At 61.5% G+C, this 15,134-nt stretch overlaps 1 protein-coding gene across 2 annotated transcripts; it reads right to left on the bottom strand.

Annotated features, from left to right (window-relative positions):
* Positions 1-2,523: 2,523 nt before the first annotated feature.
* TRIM46 (tripartite motif containing 46) lies at positions 2,524-14,955 on the bottom strand. 2 transcript variants are annotated; one of them, XM_069878732.1, is made up of 10 exons: positions 14,832-14,955; positions 12,458-12,713; positions 11,503-11,846; positions 10,399-10,542; positions 10,196-10,291; positions 9,177-9,430; positions 7,843-7,964; positions 5,832-6,131; positions 4,664-4,961; positions 2,524-3,165 (listed from the first exon to the last, which is right to left on the bottom strand). In XM_069878732.1, the coding sequence occupies exons 1-10, from the start codon at positions 14,892-14,894 to the stop codon at positions 2,790-2,792; spliced, it is 2,253 nt and encodes a 750-aa protein (XP_069734833.1). In that variant the 5' UTR covers positions 14,895-14,955; the 3' UTR covers positions 2,524-2,789. The 2 variants fall into 2 exon arrangements, with proteins under 2 accessions (XP_069734833.1, XP_069734834.1); XM_069878733.1 differs by having other exon boundaries at positions 12,458-12,708; positions 14,832-14,940.
* Positions 14,956-15,134: the final 179 nt, after the last annotated feature.

Raw genomic sequence — 15,134 nt, 5'->3', positions numbered from 1 at the left:
CCAGTGAAAAGGCAGGAAAACAAGGAAATAAACCTTCCCTCAAGAAATCTCCTGTGAATTCAGGCGTCGAGCCAGATGCTGTGCCAGGAACCAGCCCTGGGACTGGCCTGGTGGCCACGTCGCGTGCCCAGGGAGCCCCAAATGGGGAGGGAGATGGGGAAATGGGGGTAGGAGATGGGGAAATAGGGAAGGAGATGGGGAAATAGGGAAGGAGATGGGGAAATGGGGTAGGAGATGGGGGAATAGGAAAGGAGATGGGGAAATGGGGTAGGAGATGGGGGAATAGGAAAGGAGATGGGGAAATGGGGTAGGAGATGGGGAAATGGGGAAGGAGATGGGAAAATAGGGAATGATATGGGGAAATGGGGTAGGAGATGGGGGAATGGGGTAGGAGATGGGGAAATGGGGAAGGAGATAGGGAAATGGGGTAGGAGATGGGGCAATGGGGTAGGAGATGGGGCAATGGGGTAGGAACTGGGGGAATTGGAGGAGGAGATGGGAGGAACAGGGCCAGGAGGGCTTTGGGAGGGGGTCTCTGGGTGCTCATGAAGGATGTGGGTGGGGATCCCAGCCTTTGCATCCTCTAGGGAAGCAACAGAGCTAAACCCAGGCTCCAGGTAGGGGGCAGGGCTGGTATGTGTCCCCCCGCTTTCCTTTCTTTGAGCCCTGGGCAGGGCCCACAGGAATTGAAACCGGTCCCTGGGCTGGGTGCTGCGGGGACCCGCCTGTTTGCAGGAGCCTGGCACGGCTCGGAACAGAGGGGCCCCCCGCTTCCCAGGCACCTGAGCCAACCTGGGAGGGGGCCCAGCCCCACACCTGGCTAGGACACCTGCTCCCTGGAGCCCCACGGGCTGGGGGGACCACATAGGTGGGGGGGTCAACCCCTGTGAGCCACCCTAGAAGGATGCCCCAGCACCCAGACCCCCCCCAGGCAGCACCAGCTTATCCTTAAGAGCCCCCCACTAATGCTACACCCCAAGAAGAAGCTCCAGCAGCCCCTCAAAGCTGCATTAACCCTCCCTTAAGAGCCCCCCATGAATGTTACACCCCTAGAAGCCCCAGCAGCCCCCCGAAACTGCACCATCCCACCCTTAAGAGCCCCCCATGAATGTTACACCCCAAGAAGAACCCACAGTAGCCCCCCGGGCAGCACCAGCCCACCCTTAAGAGCCCCCCATGAAGGTTACACCCCAAAAAGAAGCTCCAGCAGCCCCCCAAGCTGCATCAGCCCACCCTTAAGAGCCCCCCATGAATGTTACACCCCAAGAAGCTCCAGCAGCCTCCCAGGCTGCATCAGCCCACCCTTAAGAGCCCCCCATGAAGGTTACACCCCAAAAAGAAGCACCAGCAGCTCCCCAGGCTGCATTAACCCCCTCTTAAGAACCCTCACTAATGCTACACCCCAAGAAGAAGCACCAGTAGACCCCCGAAACTGCACCATCCCACCCTAAAGAGCCCCCCATGAATGTTACACCCCAAAAAGAAGCTCCAGCAGCCCCCCAAGCTGCATCAGCCCAGCCTTGAGAGCCCCTCATGAAGGTTACACCCCAAAAAGAAGCTCCAGCAGCCCCCCAAGCTGCATCAGCCCACCCTTAGGAGCCCCCCATGAATGTTACACCCCAAGAAGAAGCCCCAGCAGCCCCCTAGGCTGCATCAACCCACCCTTGAGAGCTCCCCACTAATGCTACACCCCAAGAAGATGGAGCAGCCCCCCTTGAGACCCCCCCCCGCTGATGCTACAGGGGCAGTGGGGTGATGCTTCCAGCTGGTAGCCAGACCAGGAGCCCCCCAACATCGGCAACGGCCACGTGGCCGAGGAGATTGGGACACGTCAGCACCGCCCGAGCGGCCTCGAGATCTTTTCCTTGGGCTGGATCGGACCCTGTTGGCCACAGCCCCAAGGCCAACCCAGCCCCACGGCTTCACCAACACGTGCTGCACCCCAGGGCGCACCCAGCACCCCACATTCCCTCGGTGCCGCCTGCGGGATGGGTGCCCTCTGCCGCCGGGTGCCCGCGGAGGAGCCTGGCATCGCAGTTTATTGTAGGAAATCATGAAAATACAGCGATCGTAACCGAACCCAGGAGAAACGACAGCGGCTCGCGCCCGTCCCAGCGCGGCAACACCGGCTGCGGGGTGGACGGTGGCTCCAAGCCGGGTCGGATCCTCACCCTGGGGTCCCATCCTGCTCCGGTTTGGCACCGAGCGGCGTAACCGGGGTTGCAGGTAGCAAAGGAGCCGCAGGTAGGAGCACGGGTGGCTCCCCCGGGTGCTCTGTGACCCCAAAGGCACCGAGAACCCGCAGCAGGAGGGACGCCAGGGGTGGCTGCGCCTGCTGCCAGCCCCGCAGCCGGCTGAGCCGCGTTGAAAAAAGAACCATTTTAAAAAGAAATCTTCACATTGCCATCAAACCCAACCTCCCCCCAGCCCTTTCTCCCCGAACCCAGCTGCCTCCCCCATCCCAGCCACCAACCCAGCCTCTCCCTCCCCATCATCACCTTCCACCCGCCCTCCCCATCAGCCCCACATCCCGCTCGCACCCCAATTTTTTTTTCCCTGGTACATCTTTAGGGTTCACCCTCTGCTAGGACCCTCTGCTCAAAGCCTCGAGCCAAGAAGTTGAGCAGAGAGGCAGGTAGACGGGGGGAGGAGGGGATGGAAGAGCTGTCCCTGTGCCCCTCAACCCCTCCAAACCAAACGAGGCTGCTCTGCTCGCCTGTATCCCCCCAAAAAAAACGCCCTGGAGCTTGCTGGGGGATCAGGGGTCACAGCCGACGCGTGCGTGGGGCTCAGTCCAGCTTGGCGAAGCCGCCGATGGTGACTTTACGCTCTTGCTTGTTGGCCACCAGCTCCTGGAGGTGCAGGGCCCCCCCTCCGATGAAGCAGAAAGCGGGGCAGACGGGGCCCGAGCAGTCCACGCCGCATTCCCAGAGCTCTCGGAAGGAGACGGCGTCATAGAAGCTCACCTTGCCCTGCTCGTAGTCCAAGCAGATGCCGAGGCGAGGGGGCAAGGGCACCGTGCAGCCGTTGGGGTCGCGGGACGTGAGGGCCGAGCCGTGCGAGAGAAGGATCTTGCCCATGCCGATGGTGAGGAAGGCGTAAGGCGGAGGAGCTTCCACCGTCGTGTCCTCCGCTCCGCTGTCGTGGCCACTATCGGGGTCGTACCTGCCGTGGGAAACGGGGTGTCCAGTATGGGGATCCCCCCGCCTGCACCTCTAGTCCTGGTACAGGGACTCCCCTCTGCACCCTAGAACTGGTACCCAGCAAAGGGATGGGTGATTCCTGGAACTGGAAGAGGCTGGGGCTCCCTTCTGCACCCCAGAACTGGTGCCCAGCAAGGGGATGGGTGATTCCTGGAACTGGAAGAGGCTGGGGCTCCCCTCTGCATCCCAAAACTGGTGCCCAGCAAGGGGATGGGTGATTCCTGGCACTGGAAGAGGCTGGGGCTCCCCTCTGCACCCCAGAACTGGTGCCCAGCAAGGGGATGGGTGATTCCCAGCACAAGGACAGGCTGGGGCTCTCCTCTGCACCCCAAAACTGGTGCCCAGCAAGGGGATGGGTGATTCCTGGAACTGGAAGAGGCTGGGGCTCCTCTCCGCACCCCAGAACTGGTGCCCAGCAAGGGGATGGGTGATTCCTGGAACTGGAAGAGGCTGGGGCTCCTCTCTGCACCCCAGAACCGGTGCCCAGCAAGGGGATGGGTGACTCCTGGCACTGGAAGAGGCTGGGGCTCCCTTCTGCACCCCAAAACTGGTGCCCAGCAAGGGGATGGGTGATTCCCAGCACAAGGACAGGCTGGGGCTCCCCTCTGCACCCCAGAACTGGTGCCCAGCAAAGGGATGGGTGATTCCTGGCACTGGAAGAGGCTGGGGCTCCCCTCTGCACCCCAGAACTGGTGCCCAGCAAGGGGATGGGTGATTCCCAGCACGAGGACAGGCTGGGGCTCCCCTCTGCACCCCAGAACTGGTGCTCAGCAAGGGGATGGGTGATTCCTGGAACTGGAAGAGGCTGGGGCTCCTCTCTGCACCCCAGAACTGGTGCCCAGCAAGGGGATGGGTGATTCCTGGAACTGGAAGAGGCTGGGGCTCCCCTCTGCACCCCAAAACTGGTGCCCAGCAAGGGGATGGGTGATTCCCAGCACAAGGACAGGCTGGGGCTCTCCTCTGCACCCCAGAACTGGTGCCCAGCAAGGGGATGGGTGATTCCTGGAACTGGAAGAGGCTGGGGCTCCTCTCCGCACCCCAGAACTGGTGCCCAGCAAAAGGATGGGTGATTCCTGGAACTGGAAGAGGCTGGGGCTCCCCTCTGCACCCCAAAACTGGTGCCCAGCAAGGGGATGGGTGATTCCCAGCACAAGGACAGGCTGGGGCTCTCCTCTGCACCCCAGAACTGGTGCCCAGCAAGGGGATGGGTGATTCCCAGCACAAGGACAGGCTGGGGCTCTCCTCTGCACCCCAGAACTGGTGCCCAGCAAAGGGATGGGTGATTCCTGGAACTGGAAGAGGCTGGGGCTCCCCTCAGCACCCCAAAACTGGTGCCCAGCAAGGGGATGGATGAGTCCCAGCGCAGGAAAAGACCCTCTGCACCCCAGAGCCAGTGCCTGGCGAGGAGGCAGGTACAGGTAGAGGTCACCCCTGCACCCCGAAAGCCCTCTCCTGCTCACCTTGGGCTCACCACGTCCTGGGGCACCTGGAACCACTCCTGCAGTTTGCTCTCCAGCCCCACGCCCACCTTGACCAGGTAGGAGCTGGGGTCCACGCAGCAGGCCCAGTAGCTTTTGCCCTGCGTGATGGCCACGTCGCCAATGACCAGGTCGATGGAGAGGTGGCAGCTGGTCATCAAGCGCTCGGCGGCGAAGAGCATGGGGATGCCGGGAACGCTGCGCACAGCACGTTGGTCCTTGCTGATGGCCAAGCGGTCCCGGTTGAAGCCCCAGCGGTTGTCCAGGAAGAAGTTAAGGACTGCAGGGAGGAGGAGAATCGGAATCATTTGGTTGGAAAAGACCTTGGAGATGATTAGTTCCTGGCCACTACTAAACCATCACTGAGCACCTCATCTACTCATCTTTCAAACCCCTCCAGGCATGGTGACTCCACCACTGCCCTGGGCAGCCTGTTCAATGCTTGAGAACCCTTTCCATGTAGAAATCATAGAATCAGCAGGTTGGAAAAGACACATCAGATCATCGAGTCCAACCATTCCCATCAATCACTAACCCATGTCCCTCAGCACCTCGTCCACCCGGCCCTTAAACCCCTCCAGGGAAGGGGACTCAACCCCCTCCCTGGGCAGCCTCGGACACTGCCCAATCACCCTTTCCGGGAAAAAATTCTTCCTAATGTCCAGCCTGACCCTCCCCTGGTGGAGCTTGAGGCCATTCCCTCTCGTCCTGTCCCCTGGCCCTTGGGAGAAGAGCCCAGCTCCCTCCTCTCCACAACCTCCTCTCAGGGAGTTGCAGAGAGCAATGAGGTCTCCCCTCAGCCTCCTCTTCTCCCGGAGAATCCTTCCTAATATCCAACCTAAACTGAGGCTGTGGGGAGACTCCACCACAAGAAGGATGTAGAGGCTCTGGAGCGAGTCCAGAGAAGAGCAACGAAGCTGGGGAGGGGGCTGGAGAAGAAGAGGAGCGGCTGAGAGAGCTGGGGGTGGTTAGCCTGGAGAAGAGGAGGCTGAGGAAATGGGCCTTTTCCAAGCTGGTGATTCCATGATTCTACATTTCTATGAAACCTACCTTGGTGCAACCTTCCATCCCATCAAGACGGTGGGTGAAAAGGAGGATGGGAAGCAACCAGCAGGTTGCTCCGCATCGCTGCTCCCCCCCATCTCCTCACCTGGGGCGGGCGGTGTGTGCAGGTAGATGTCCTCGCTGTACTCCCCGAAGCCGGCTTTGTTGCATCCCTTGACGCGGAGCACGTAGACGCTGTCGGTGTCCAGATACTCCACCAGGGCGCTGGTACCTCGCACCTCCTCCCGTCGCTGCCACAGCTTCAGCCCCTTGGCCTTGGTGTCCGTCTTGCGATACTCAACCGTGTAGTGCCAAGCGGGAGGCGAGTGCTGAGGGAGCCGCCAGCACAAGAAAATCTGATCGTAGGCGTAGGTGCGTTGGGTATCGATGACGGGAGCTTCGGGCGCTGCGGGGAGAGGTAGAAGAGGGCATCAGGCAGCGTCCCCTGCCCCGCGAGAGGCGGGGAGGCAGCCAGACGCAGGGTAAAGGGCATTCCGGACGGACGCACGGACGCACAACCAGCAGGAGTCTAGGGGGATCTGACTGCGGAGACCGTGCGGAGGCAACCGGAGGAGAGCGAGAGTCGGGGAGACAGGGGAGCTCGCTGCTGTGGGGCTCCAGGGAGCAGACAAGGCTGAGTGCAAGTCGGGGAGGGAGGAGAGAGAGAGAGAGAGAGAGAAAGAGAGAGGATGGAGGCAGCGGGAGAGGAGGAGGAGGGGAGGAGATGGGGATGGTGGAGCAGAGGGAAGATGCTGGTGGTGGGAGCAGAGTGGGAAGGGAGGGCGGAGAGATGAAGGGATAGAGAGTGGAAGTAGGGCAAGGAGGGGGATGGAAATGGGGCGAGGAAGGGGATGGAGATGGGAGAGAAAGGGGGTGGAAATGGGGTGAGAAAGGGGGTGGAAATGGGGTGAGAAAGGGGGTGGAAATGGGGTGAGAAAGGGGATGGAAATGGGGTGAGAAAGGGGGTGGAAATGGGGTGAGAAAGAATGGAGATGGGGTGAGAAAGGGGGTGGAAATGAGGTGAGAAAGGGGATGGAAATGGGGTGAGGAAGGGGGTGGGAATGGGGTAGAGAAAGGAGGTGGAAATGGGGTGAAGAGGGGAAGGGGAACAGGGTGAGAAAGGGGATGGTAATGGGGTAAAGAGAGGGATGGAAATGGGGTGAGGAGGGGATGGAAATGGGGTGAGAAAGGGGGTGGAAATGGGGTGAGAAAGAGGATGGGAATGGGGCGAGAAAGGGGGTGGAAATGGGGCGAGAAAGGAGGTGGAAATGGGGCGAGAAAGGAGGTGGAAATGGGGTGAAGAGGGGAATGGGAACAGGGTGAGAAAGGGGATGGAAATGGGGTGAGGAGAGGGGTGGAAATGGGGTGAGAAAGGGGATGGAAATGGGGTGAGGAGAGGGGTGGAAATGGGGTGAGGAGGGGATGGAAATGGGGTGAGAAATGGGATGGAAATAGGGTGAGAAAGGGGATGGAGATGGTGTAAAGAGAGGGATGGAAATGGGGTGAGAAAGGGGATGGAGATGGGGTGAGGAAAGGATGGGAATGGGGTGAGAAAGAGGATGGAGATGGGGTGAGAAAGGGGATGGGAATGGGGTGAGGAGGGGATGGGAATGGGGTGAGGAGGGGATGAGGAATGGCAGCGGAGCAGGCGCGGGGTGGGAGTGGGGATGAAGGGATGGGACAGAGAGAGAGCGGGGCCAGCTCTGGGACAGGGATGTGACTTGCCTCAGTTACTTCGGTGACGATTCAGCAGCGGCCGCAGCCTATAAACAAAGAGAGGTAGAAGCAGGTCTGAAAAGTGTCGCCAGCGGGTCCGGCAGGGCCACGCGGCTCCTGCCTTGCGGGGAAGCTCCTGCCCGCCAGCGGGGCAACCTCCGCTCCGTACTCACCCTCCGTACTCGCTCCTGCTGCCCTGCCTGTCCTGCTGCCTGGCCCAGGGCAGGGATGGCTTTTTGGGGGGGCTGCTGGGGTGGGGGATGTCCCTGACGGGGATTTGGGGGCACCGGGAGATCCGCGAGCACCTGCCCGAGGGCAGCACTGGGTGGCCACGGCCGAGCTCCAAGGGGCTGCGCCTCCTCACGGGGGCACAGCCGGTGCCCACGTCCTGCTGCTTTTACCTCGGATGAAGGCCAGGTCGGTGAGAAGCTTCAGCTCGCGGCTGATGTCCAGCTGGAAGTGGCTGAAAGAGGCTGTGGCCGCAGGACGGAAGCTCTGCAGCGAGTCGGTGGCCCTGAGGATCCTGTGGAACAGGAGAGCCGGCACGTCACAGAATCACAAAATCGTTTAGGTTGGAAAAGACCTTTAAGATCATCGAGCACTGCTGACTCCACCACTGCCCTGTGCCCCTGAGCACCACAGCCACACATCTTCTAAACCCCTCCAGGGATGGAGACTCCACCACTGCCCTGTGCACCCTCTGCCAGGCTTGAGAACCCTTTCAGTGAATGAATCTTTCCCAATTTCCAATCTAAACCTTCCCTGGTGCAACTTGAGGCCATTTCCTCTCATCCCATCACTTGTTCCTTGGGAGAAGAGCCCAGCACCCACCCGGCTCCAACCTCCTTTCCTGGAGCTGCAGAGAGCGATGAGGTCTCCCCTCAGCCTCCTCTTCTCCAGGTTAAGCAGCCCCAGGTCTCTCAATGCTCCCACAACCCCTGTTCTCCAGCCCCTTCCTCACTCTGTTCCCTTCTCCAGACGCGCTCCAGCCCCTCAAGCTCTTTCTTGGAGTGAGGGGCTCAGAACTGAACCCAGGATTTAAGGTGCAGTCCCACCAGTGCCAGGTCCAGCGGGACAATCCCTTATCTACTACTGCTGGCCACCCCATGGCTGATCCAAGCCAGGATGCTGGTGGCCTCCTTGGCCACCTGGGCCACTGCTGGCTCAAGTTCATCTGCTGTTACCCAGCACCCTCAGGGTCTTTTCTACCAGGTAGCTTTCCAGCCGCTCTTCCCCAAGCCTGGAGCTGTGTGGGGTTGTTGTGACCCAAGTGCAGGACCTGGCACTTGGCCTTGTTGAACCCCATCCCACTGGCGTTCGCCATTGCTCCAACCCATCCAGATCCCTTGCAGAGTCTCCCCGCTCTCCAGCTCATGGATCCAGCCTGTTCAGATCCTTCTCCCAAGGGCCAGGGGACAGGACGAGAGGGAATGGCCTCAAGCTCCACCAGGGGAGGGTCAGGATGGATATTAGGAAAACATTTTTCACGGAAAGGGTGATTGGGCAGCGGCAGAGGCTGCCCAGGGAGGGGGTTGAGTCCCCTTCCCTGGAGGGGTTTAAGGGCCGGGTGGACGAGGTGCTGAGGGACATGGGTTAGTGATTGATGGGAATGGTTGGACTCGATGATCCAGTAGGTCTTTTCCAACTTGGTGATTCTATGATTCTACGATTCTGCAGAGCCTTCCTGCCCTCCAGCAGATCCACAGTCCCACGAGGGTCCCTACAGGCCCCGTACCTGTTGTGCAGCTGCTTGGCAGCCTGGACAAAGCAGGGGTGGTCGGTCTCCTTCAGCACCTCCTGGGCGTAACCCACCATGCCCGAGTTCTCCAGCATGGCCTGGTGCTCCTGGATCTGGCAGTGCAGGCTGGCCAGCCGCTCCTGCTGGCATTCCTCAATCGCCTGCAGCAAGGTGGCTCGCTTCTCCTCCAGCATGGAGCACAACCCCTGGATCAGCTGCGACACCTCCTCCTTGGCCTGCGAGCCGTTCGCCTGCCGAGAACAGCACAGTCATGGGATCATGGGATGGGTCGGGTTGGATGGGACCTCAAAGCCCATCCAGTCCCACCCCTGCCATGGGCAGAGACACCTCCCACTGGATCCAGTTGCTCCAAGTCCCATCCAACCTGGCCTGGAACCCCTCCAGGGATGGGGCAGCCACCACTGCTCTGGGCAACCTGGGCCAGGGCCTTATTGACCTCATGGTGAACTATTTCTCCCTAATGTCCAATCTAAATCTTCCCCTCTCCAATTTAAAGCCATCTCCCCTCATCCTCTCCCTGCACTCCCTGATCCAGAGCCCCTCTCCAGCTTTCCTTGAGCCTCCTTCAGTCCTGGAAGCTGCTCTAAGGTCTCCCCGGAGCCTTCTCTCCTCCAGGCTCAACAACCCCAACCCTCCCAGCCTGTCCTCAGAGCAGAGGTTCTCCAGCCCTTGGATCATCTCCGTGGCCTCCTCTGGACTTGCTCCAACAGCTCCATGTCCTCCCTGTGCTGAGGACTCCAGAACTGGACCCAGGGCTCCAGGTGAGGTCTTCTCAGAGAGGAATAGACGGCAGAATCCCCTCCCTCACCCTGCTGGCCACGGTTCTTTGGATGCAGCCCAGGACACGGGTGGTTTCTGGGCTGTGAGCACACGTGGAGCTTCTCACCATTGAGTAAGTCAGAGTGCAGCACGCAGAGAGGACCGAGATGGAGAAGCGACCCACCCCTCACCGCTTGGGGACGGCTCAGGGACAAAGGGGCACCTTCTACCCTCACCTCCGTGTGCTTCACCGTCTCCTCCAGCTCAGCAATCTGGGTCTGCACCGTGTCCTGGCTGCTCAGGATGTAGGCGAGGCTCTTTGTCAGCTTCTCCTGCAAGAAAGAGGTGAGGTGAGATGCCAGCAACCCCCTCAGCATCCCCCATCTGTGCTGGTGACCCCAATTCCGAGCCCCATCCCTGCTCCGAGCGCTCTCCTTACCCTGAGAGCCTGGTAGGCGCTGAGCACCGGGGTGATCTTGTGGCTGGTGTGAGTGCGTCGCACGCGGCAGAGCTGGCACACCAGCCGCTGGCAGGTCTTGCAGTAATGGGTCACCTCCTCCTTGTGCTCCGGGCACATCAGCCCCTGCGCAGGAACAGGGGAGCTCAGGGGGGGCCCCAAATCCAGGATCCACCCCCATCACCCACACAGTTTGCAGATGACACTAAGCTGGGTGGAAGCTGGATCTGCTGGAGGTTGGGAGGGTCCAAACGGATCTGAACAGGCTGGATCCATGGGCTGAGACCAGCGGCAGGAGGGTTAACGAGGCCAAATGGCGGGTCCTGCACTTGGGGCACAACAACCCTGAGCAGCTCCAGACCAGGAGAAGGCTGGCTGGAAACTGCCTGGAGGAGAAGGACCTGGGGGGGTTGGTGGAACAGGAGCCAGCAGGGGCCCAGGGGGCCAAGAAGGCCAAGGGCATCTTGGCTTGGATCAGACCCGGCGTGGCCAGCAGGGCCAGGGAGGTTCTTCTCCCTCTGGACTCGGCCCTGGGGAGACCGCTCCTCGAATCCTGGGGTCAGTTGTGGGCCCCTCCCCACAAGAAGGATGTTGAGGCTCTGGAGCGAGTGCAGAGAAGAGCAACGAAGCTGGGGAGGGGGCTGGAGAAGAAGAGGAGCGGCTGAGAGAGCTGGGGGGGTTTAGCCTGGAGAAGAGGAGGCTGAGGGGAGACCTCATTGCTCTCTGCAACTCCCTGAGAGGAGGTTGTGGAGAGGAGGGAGCTGGGCTCTTCTCCCAAGGGCCAGGGGACAGGACGAGAGGGAATGGCCTCAAGCTCCACCAGGGGAGGGTCAGGATGGACATTAGGAAAAAAATATTTCCTGGAAAGAGTGATTGGGCAGTGTCCGAGGCTGCCCAGGGAGGGGGTTGAGTCCCCTTCCCTGGAGGGGTTTAAGGGCCGGGTGGACGAGGTGCTGAGGGACATGGGTTAGTGATTGATGGGAATGGTTGGACTTGGTGAGCCGGTGGGTCTTTTCCAACCTGGTGATTCTATGATTCTCTGAAAACCCAAGGTGGCGAAGGAAATCTCCACCGCGGAGGCTGTACCTTAGGGCGGAAGGTGAGGGTGGGGGGCGTGGGCTCGTGTTGAGCTTTTTGGGTGCCCCACGGGTGGTAGAGCTTGAAGCACTCGTTGCAGAAGCTCGACTTGCACTCGGTGCAGCCCTTGGTGGCCTCGAGCTGCGGGGGCTTGCAGAACTGGCACATGATGGCCGCGCTGATGTTGATGGTCTGCCGGTAACGTTCCACCACCCGCTCCAGCGTCAGGTTGCGGAAAAGGCTGCCAAGACCCCGCTCGCCCAGGTCCACGTCCCGCTGGCAGGCGGGGCAGGGGAAGCTGACGGTCTGGGGGTGCACGGTGCCACGCTTGCGCCCTGGGTACGTGCCGAAGCCTGCGGGAGAGAGGGGGGAGTCAGGCCCCAAAGGCACTCGGTCCTCATGTAGGGGAGCCTGTGGGTGCCATCCCTGTCCCAAAGCCACTCATCCCCATCCCAAAGCCACTCAATCCCATCACAAAGCCGCTCAGACCCATCCCAAGCCACTCATCCCCATCCCAAAGCCACTCAATCCCATCCCAAAGCTGCTCAGACCCATCCCAAGCCACTCATCCCCATCCCAAAGCCACTTGCCCCCATTCCAAGCCACTCGCCCCTACCACGAAGCCACTCACCCCATCCCAAGCCACTTGCCCCCATCCCAAAGCCACTTGCTCCCTTCCCAAAGCCACCTGCCCCCTTCCCATGCCACCTGGCCCCATCCCATGCCACTCAATCCCATCCCAAGCCACTTAATCCCATCCCAAAGCCACTTGCCCCCACCCCAAAGCCACTTGCCCCCATCCCAAGCCACTTGCCTCCATCCCAAGCCACTCAATCCCATCCCAAGCCACTCAATCCCCTTCCTAAGCCACTCGTCCCCATCCCGAAGCCCCTCACCCCATCCCAAAGCCACTCATCCCTCCCACAGGGGACCCCGCTGTCCCCATCCCCTCCGGCCGTCGCACCCGATTTCAGGAGGCGGTCGAGGCGGTCGGGTTTGGGGACCCCGCGGCGCCCCAGGCGGGGGCTGCGGGTGGAGGGGGTGGCGGCGGGCGAGGAAGGCTCGGAGGTGGGGTCGCAGCAGAGGAAGCCGTGCTGCAGCAGCACCTCGCTGGCGCAGACGTGGCACACGTTGTGCGCGCAGGGCAGGGCCAGAGGCTGCTTGTACATCTCCTTGCACACCGGGCACACCAGCTCCCGCTCCATGTTCTTCATGCTGGTCTGCGGAGAGAGGGGAGAGTCACCAGCCAGCGAGGGCTGAGCGGGGATGGAACGGGACTGGAACGGGACTGGAGAGCTGGGGGGGTTTAGCCTGGAGAAGAGGAGGCTGAGGGGAGACCTCATTGCTCTCTGTAACTCCCTGAGAGGAGGTTGTGGAGAGGAGGGAGCTGGGCTCTTCTCCCAAGGGCCAGGGGACAGGACGAGAGGGAATGGCCTCAAGCTCCACCAGGCTGGACATCAGGAAAAAATATTTCATGGAAAGGGTGATTGGGCAGTGTCCGAGGCTGCCCAGGGAGGGGGTTGAGTCCCCTTCCCTGGAGGGGTTTAAGGGGCAGGTGGCCGAGGTGCTGAGGGACATGGGTTAGAGATTGATGGGAATGGTTGGACTTGATGATCCGGTGGGTCCTTTCCAACCTGGTGATCCTGTGATTCTATGATTCTATGGAGCAGGACTGGTGGGAGACTGGAGAGAGACTAGAGTGGGACTGGAATGGGACTGGAGTGGAACTGGAGAGAGACTGGAGGGGGACTGGAGCGGGACTGGAGTAGAGACTGGAGTAGAGACTGGAGTGGGATTGGAGTAGAGACTAGGGTGGGATTGGAGTAGAGACTAGGGTGGGATTGGAGTAGAGACTGGAGTGGGATTGGAGTAGAGACTGGAGTGGGATTGGAGTAGAGACTGGGGTGGGATTGGAGTAGAGACTGGAGTGGGATTGGAGTAGAGACTGGAGTGGGATTGGAGTAGAGACTGGGGTGCGATTGGAGTAGAGACTGGAGTGGGATTGGAGTAGAGACTGGAGTGGGATTGGAGTAGAGACTGGAGCAGGGACTGGGAGAGGGGACTGGAGTGGGACTGGAGCAGGACCAGAGTGGGAACTGAAGTGGGACCAGAGCGGTACCAGGAATAGGATCAGGATCAGGATGAGGACCAAGGCTGAAGTCAGGATCTGGACCAGCACCAGGCTGGGGACCAAAGCTGGGATCAGGATCGGTGCTGGCGCTGGGACCAGCACCAGAGCCAGGATCGGGACTGTAACTGGGACCAGGGCTGGGCTGGGGACCAGCACCAGGGCCAGGATCAGGAGCAGATCTGGGACCAGGACCAAGGGCAGAACTAGAACTGGCACTGGGACCAGAGCCAGCACCAAGAACACCATCAGGGCTGGGACTGGGATGGGGATTGGTGCTGAGACTGGCACCAAGGTCAGGATCGGGGCTGGCGCACAGACCTGGGCTGGGATGAGGACCAGGATTGGGGCCAGGATGAGGCCTGGGAGCAGCGGCAGAGCCAGGATCCAGACCAGCACTGGGACCAGCACCAGGATGGGGACCAAGGCTGGGATCGAGATGTCGATCGGAGCTGGGGCAGCATCAGGGCTGGGATCAGGACCAGCATCAGATGGGCATCAGATCCAGGGTCAGGATGAGGACCAGCCCCAAGATGAGCACCAGGGCAGGGATCGGGATGGGAACTGGGGCTGGGGCTGGCAGAGGGACTGGGATCAGGACCAGCACTGGGACCAGGGCTGGGATGGGGAGCAGGATGGAGCCAGGATGGAGCCAGGGTGAGGATGAGCATCAGGGCTGGGATCAGGACCAGCACTGGGACCAGAGCTGGGATGGGGAGCAGGATGGAGCCAGGGTGAGGATGAGCATCAGGGCTGGGATCAGGACCAGCACTGGGACCAGGGCTGGGATGGGGAGCAGGATGGAGCCAGGATGAGCATCAGTGCTGGGATCAAGACCAGCACCGGGACCAGGGCAGGGATGGGCATCAGATCCAGGGTCAGGATGAGGACCAGCCCCAAGATGGGCACCAGGGCAGGGATCGGGATGGAAATCGGGGCTGGGATGGGACCAGAACCAGGACCAGCACCACGATGGGTGCAGGATGAGTCCCGTCCCCCCCTCCTCCGCTCAGGCAGCACCCGCATCTCCCACCCCGCGGGGGACACGGGATGGAGGGGGGGTTGGTGCCTCGGGGGCATCCCGGGTACCGCTCCCGCCGCGTTGCCATGGCGACGCCGGTCCCGGGGGGGGGGAGCCCGCTCCGGTGCATCCCGGTGATGTTCCCCTTAACCCCCCCTCCCCCCCATCCCACCCCCCTCCGCTGCTCACGCTGATGCGGACGAGAGCATCCATGATGGAGGTGAAGGTCTGCAAGTCCTCGCCCTCGGCCATGGCTCCGCTCCCGGTCCCGGTAGCACCGGTGGCCGCCCCGGTGCGGTGCAGGGAGCGGGGGGAGGGCGGGGGGCGGCGGCGCCGCGCATGCTCGGTGGGAGCCGCCCCGCCGGAGCCACCGGGAAGGGGGGGGGGCGGCGGGGAGCGAGGGGGGGGGGGCAGCACCGGGAGTGGGGGGGGGGGCAGCACCGGGAGGCTCCCGCCGCACCCCCGCGGCCCCCCCGGCGGGTCCGTGCGGGA

Source organism: Phaenicophaeus curvirostris, chromosome 29, assembly GCF_032191515.1.
Source record: "Phaenicophaeus curvirostris isolate KB17595 chromosome 29, BPBGC_Pcur_1.0, whole genome shotgun sequence".
Classification (NCBI taxonomy): domain Eukaryota; kingdom Metazoa; phylum Chordata; class Aves; order Cuculiformes; family Cuculidae; genus Phaenicophaeus; species Phaenicophaeus curvirostris.
This window is presented reverse-complemented; position numbering and strand designations above follow the sequence as displayed.

Coding starts and splice junctions, on each gene's coding strand:
- TRIM46 (XM_069878732.1), bottom strand. CDS start 14,894: ATGGCCGAGGGCGAGGACTTGCAGACCTTCACCTCCATCATGGATGCT. Junction 10,543..11,502: donor CCCTCACCTTCCGCCCTAAG/GTACAGCCTCCG, acceptor GTTCCTGCGCAG/GGGCTGATGTGCCCGGAGCA. Junction 6,132..7,842: donor CGACCTGGCCTTCATCCGAG/GTAAAAGCAGCA, acceptor CTCTCCCCGCAG/CGCCCGAAGCTCCCGTCATC.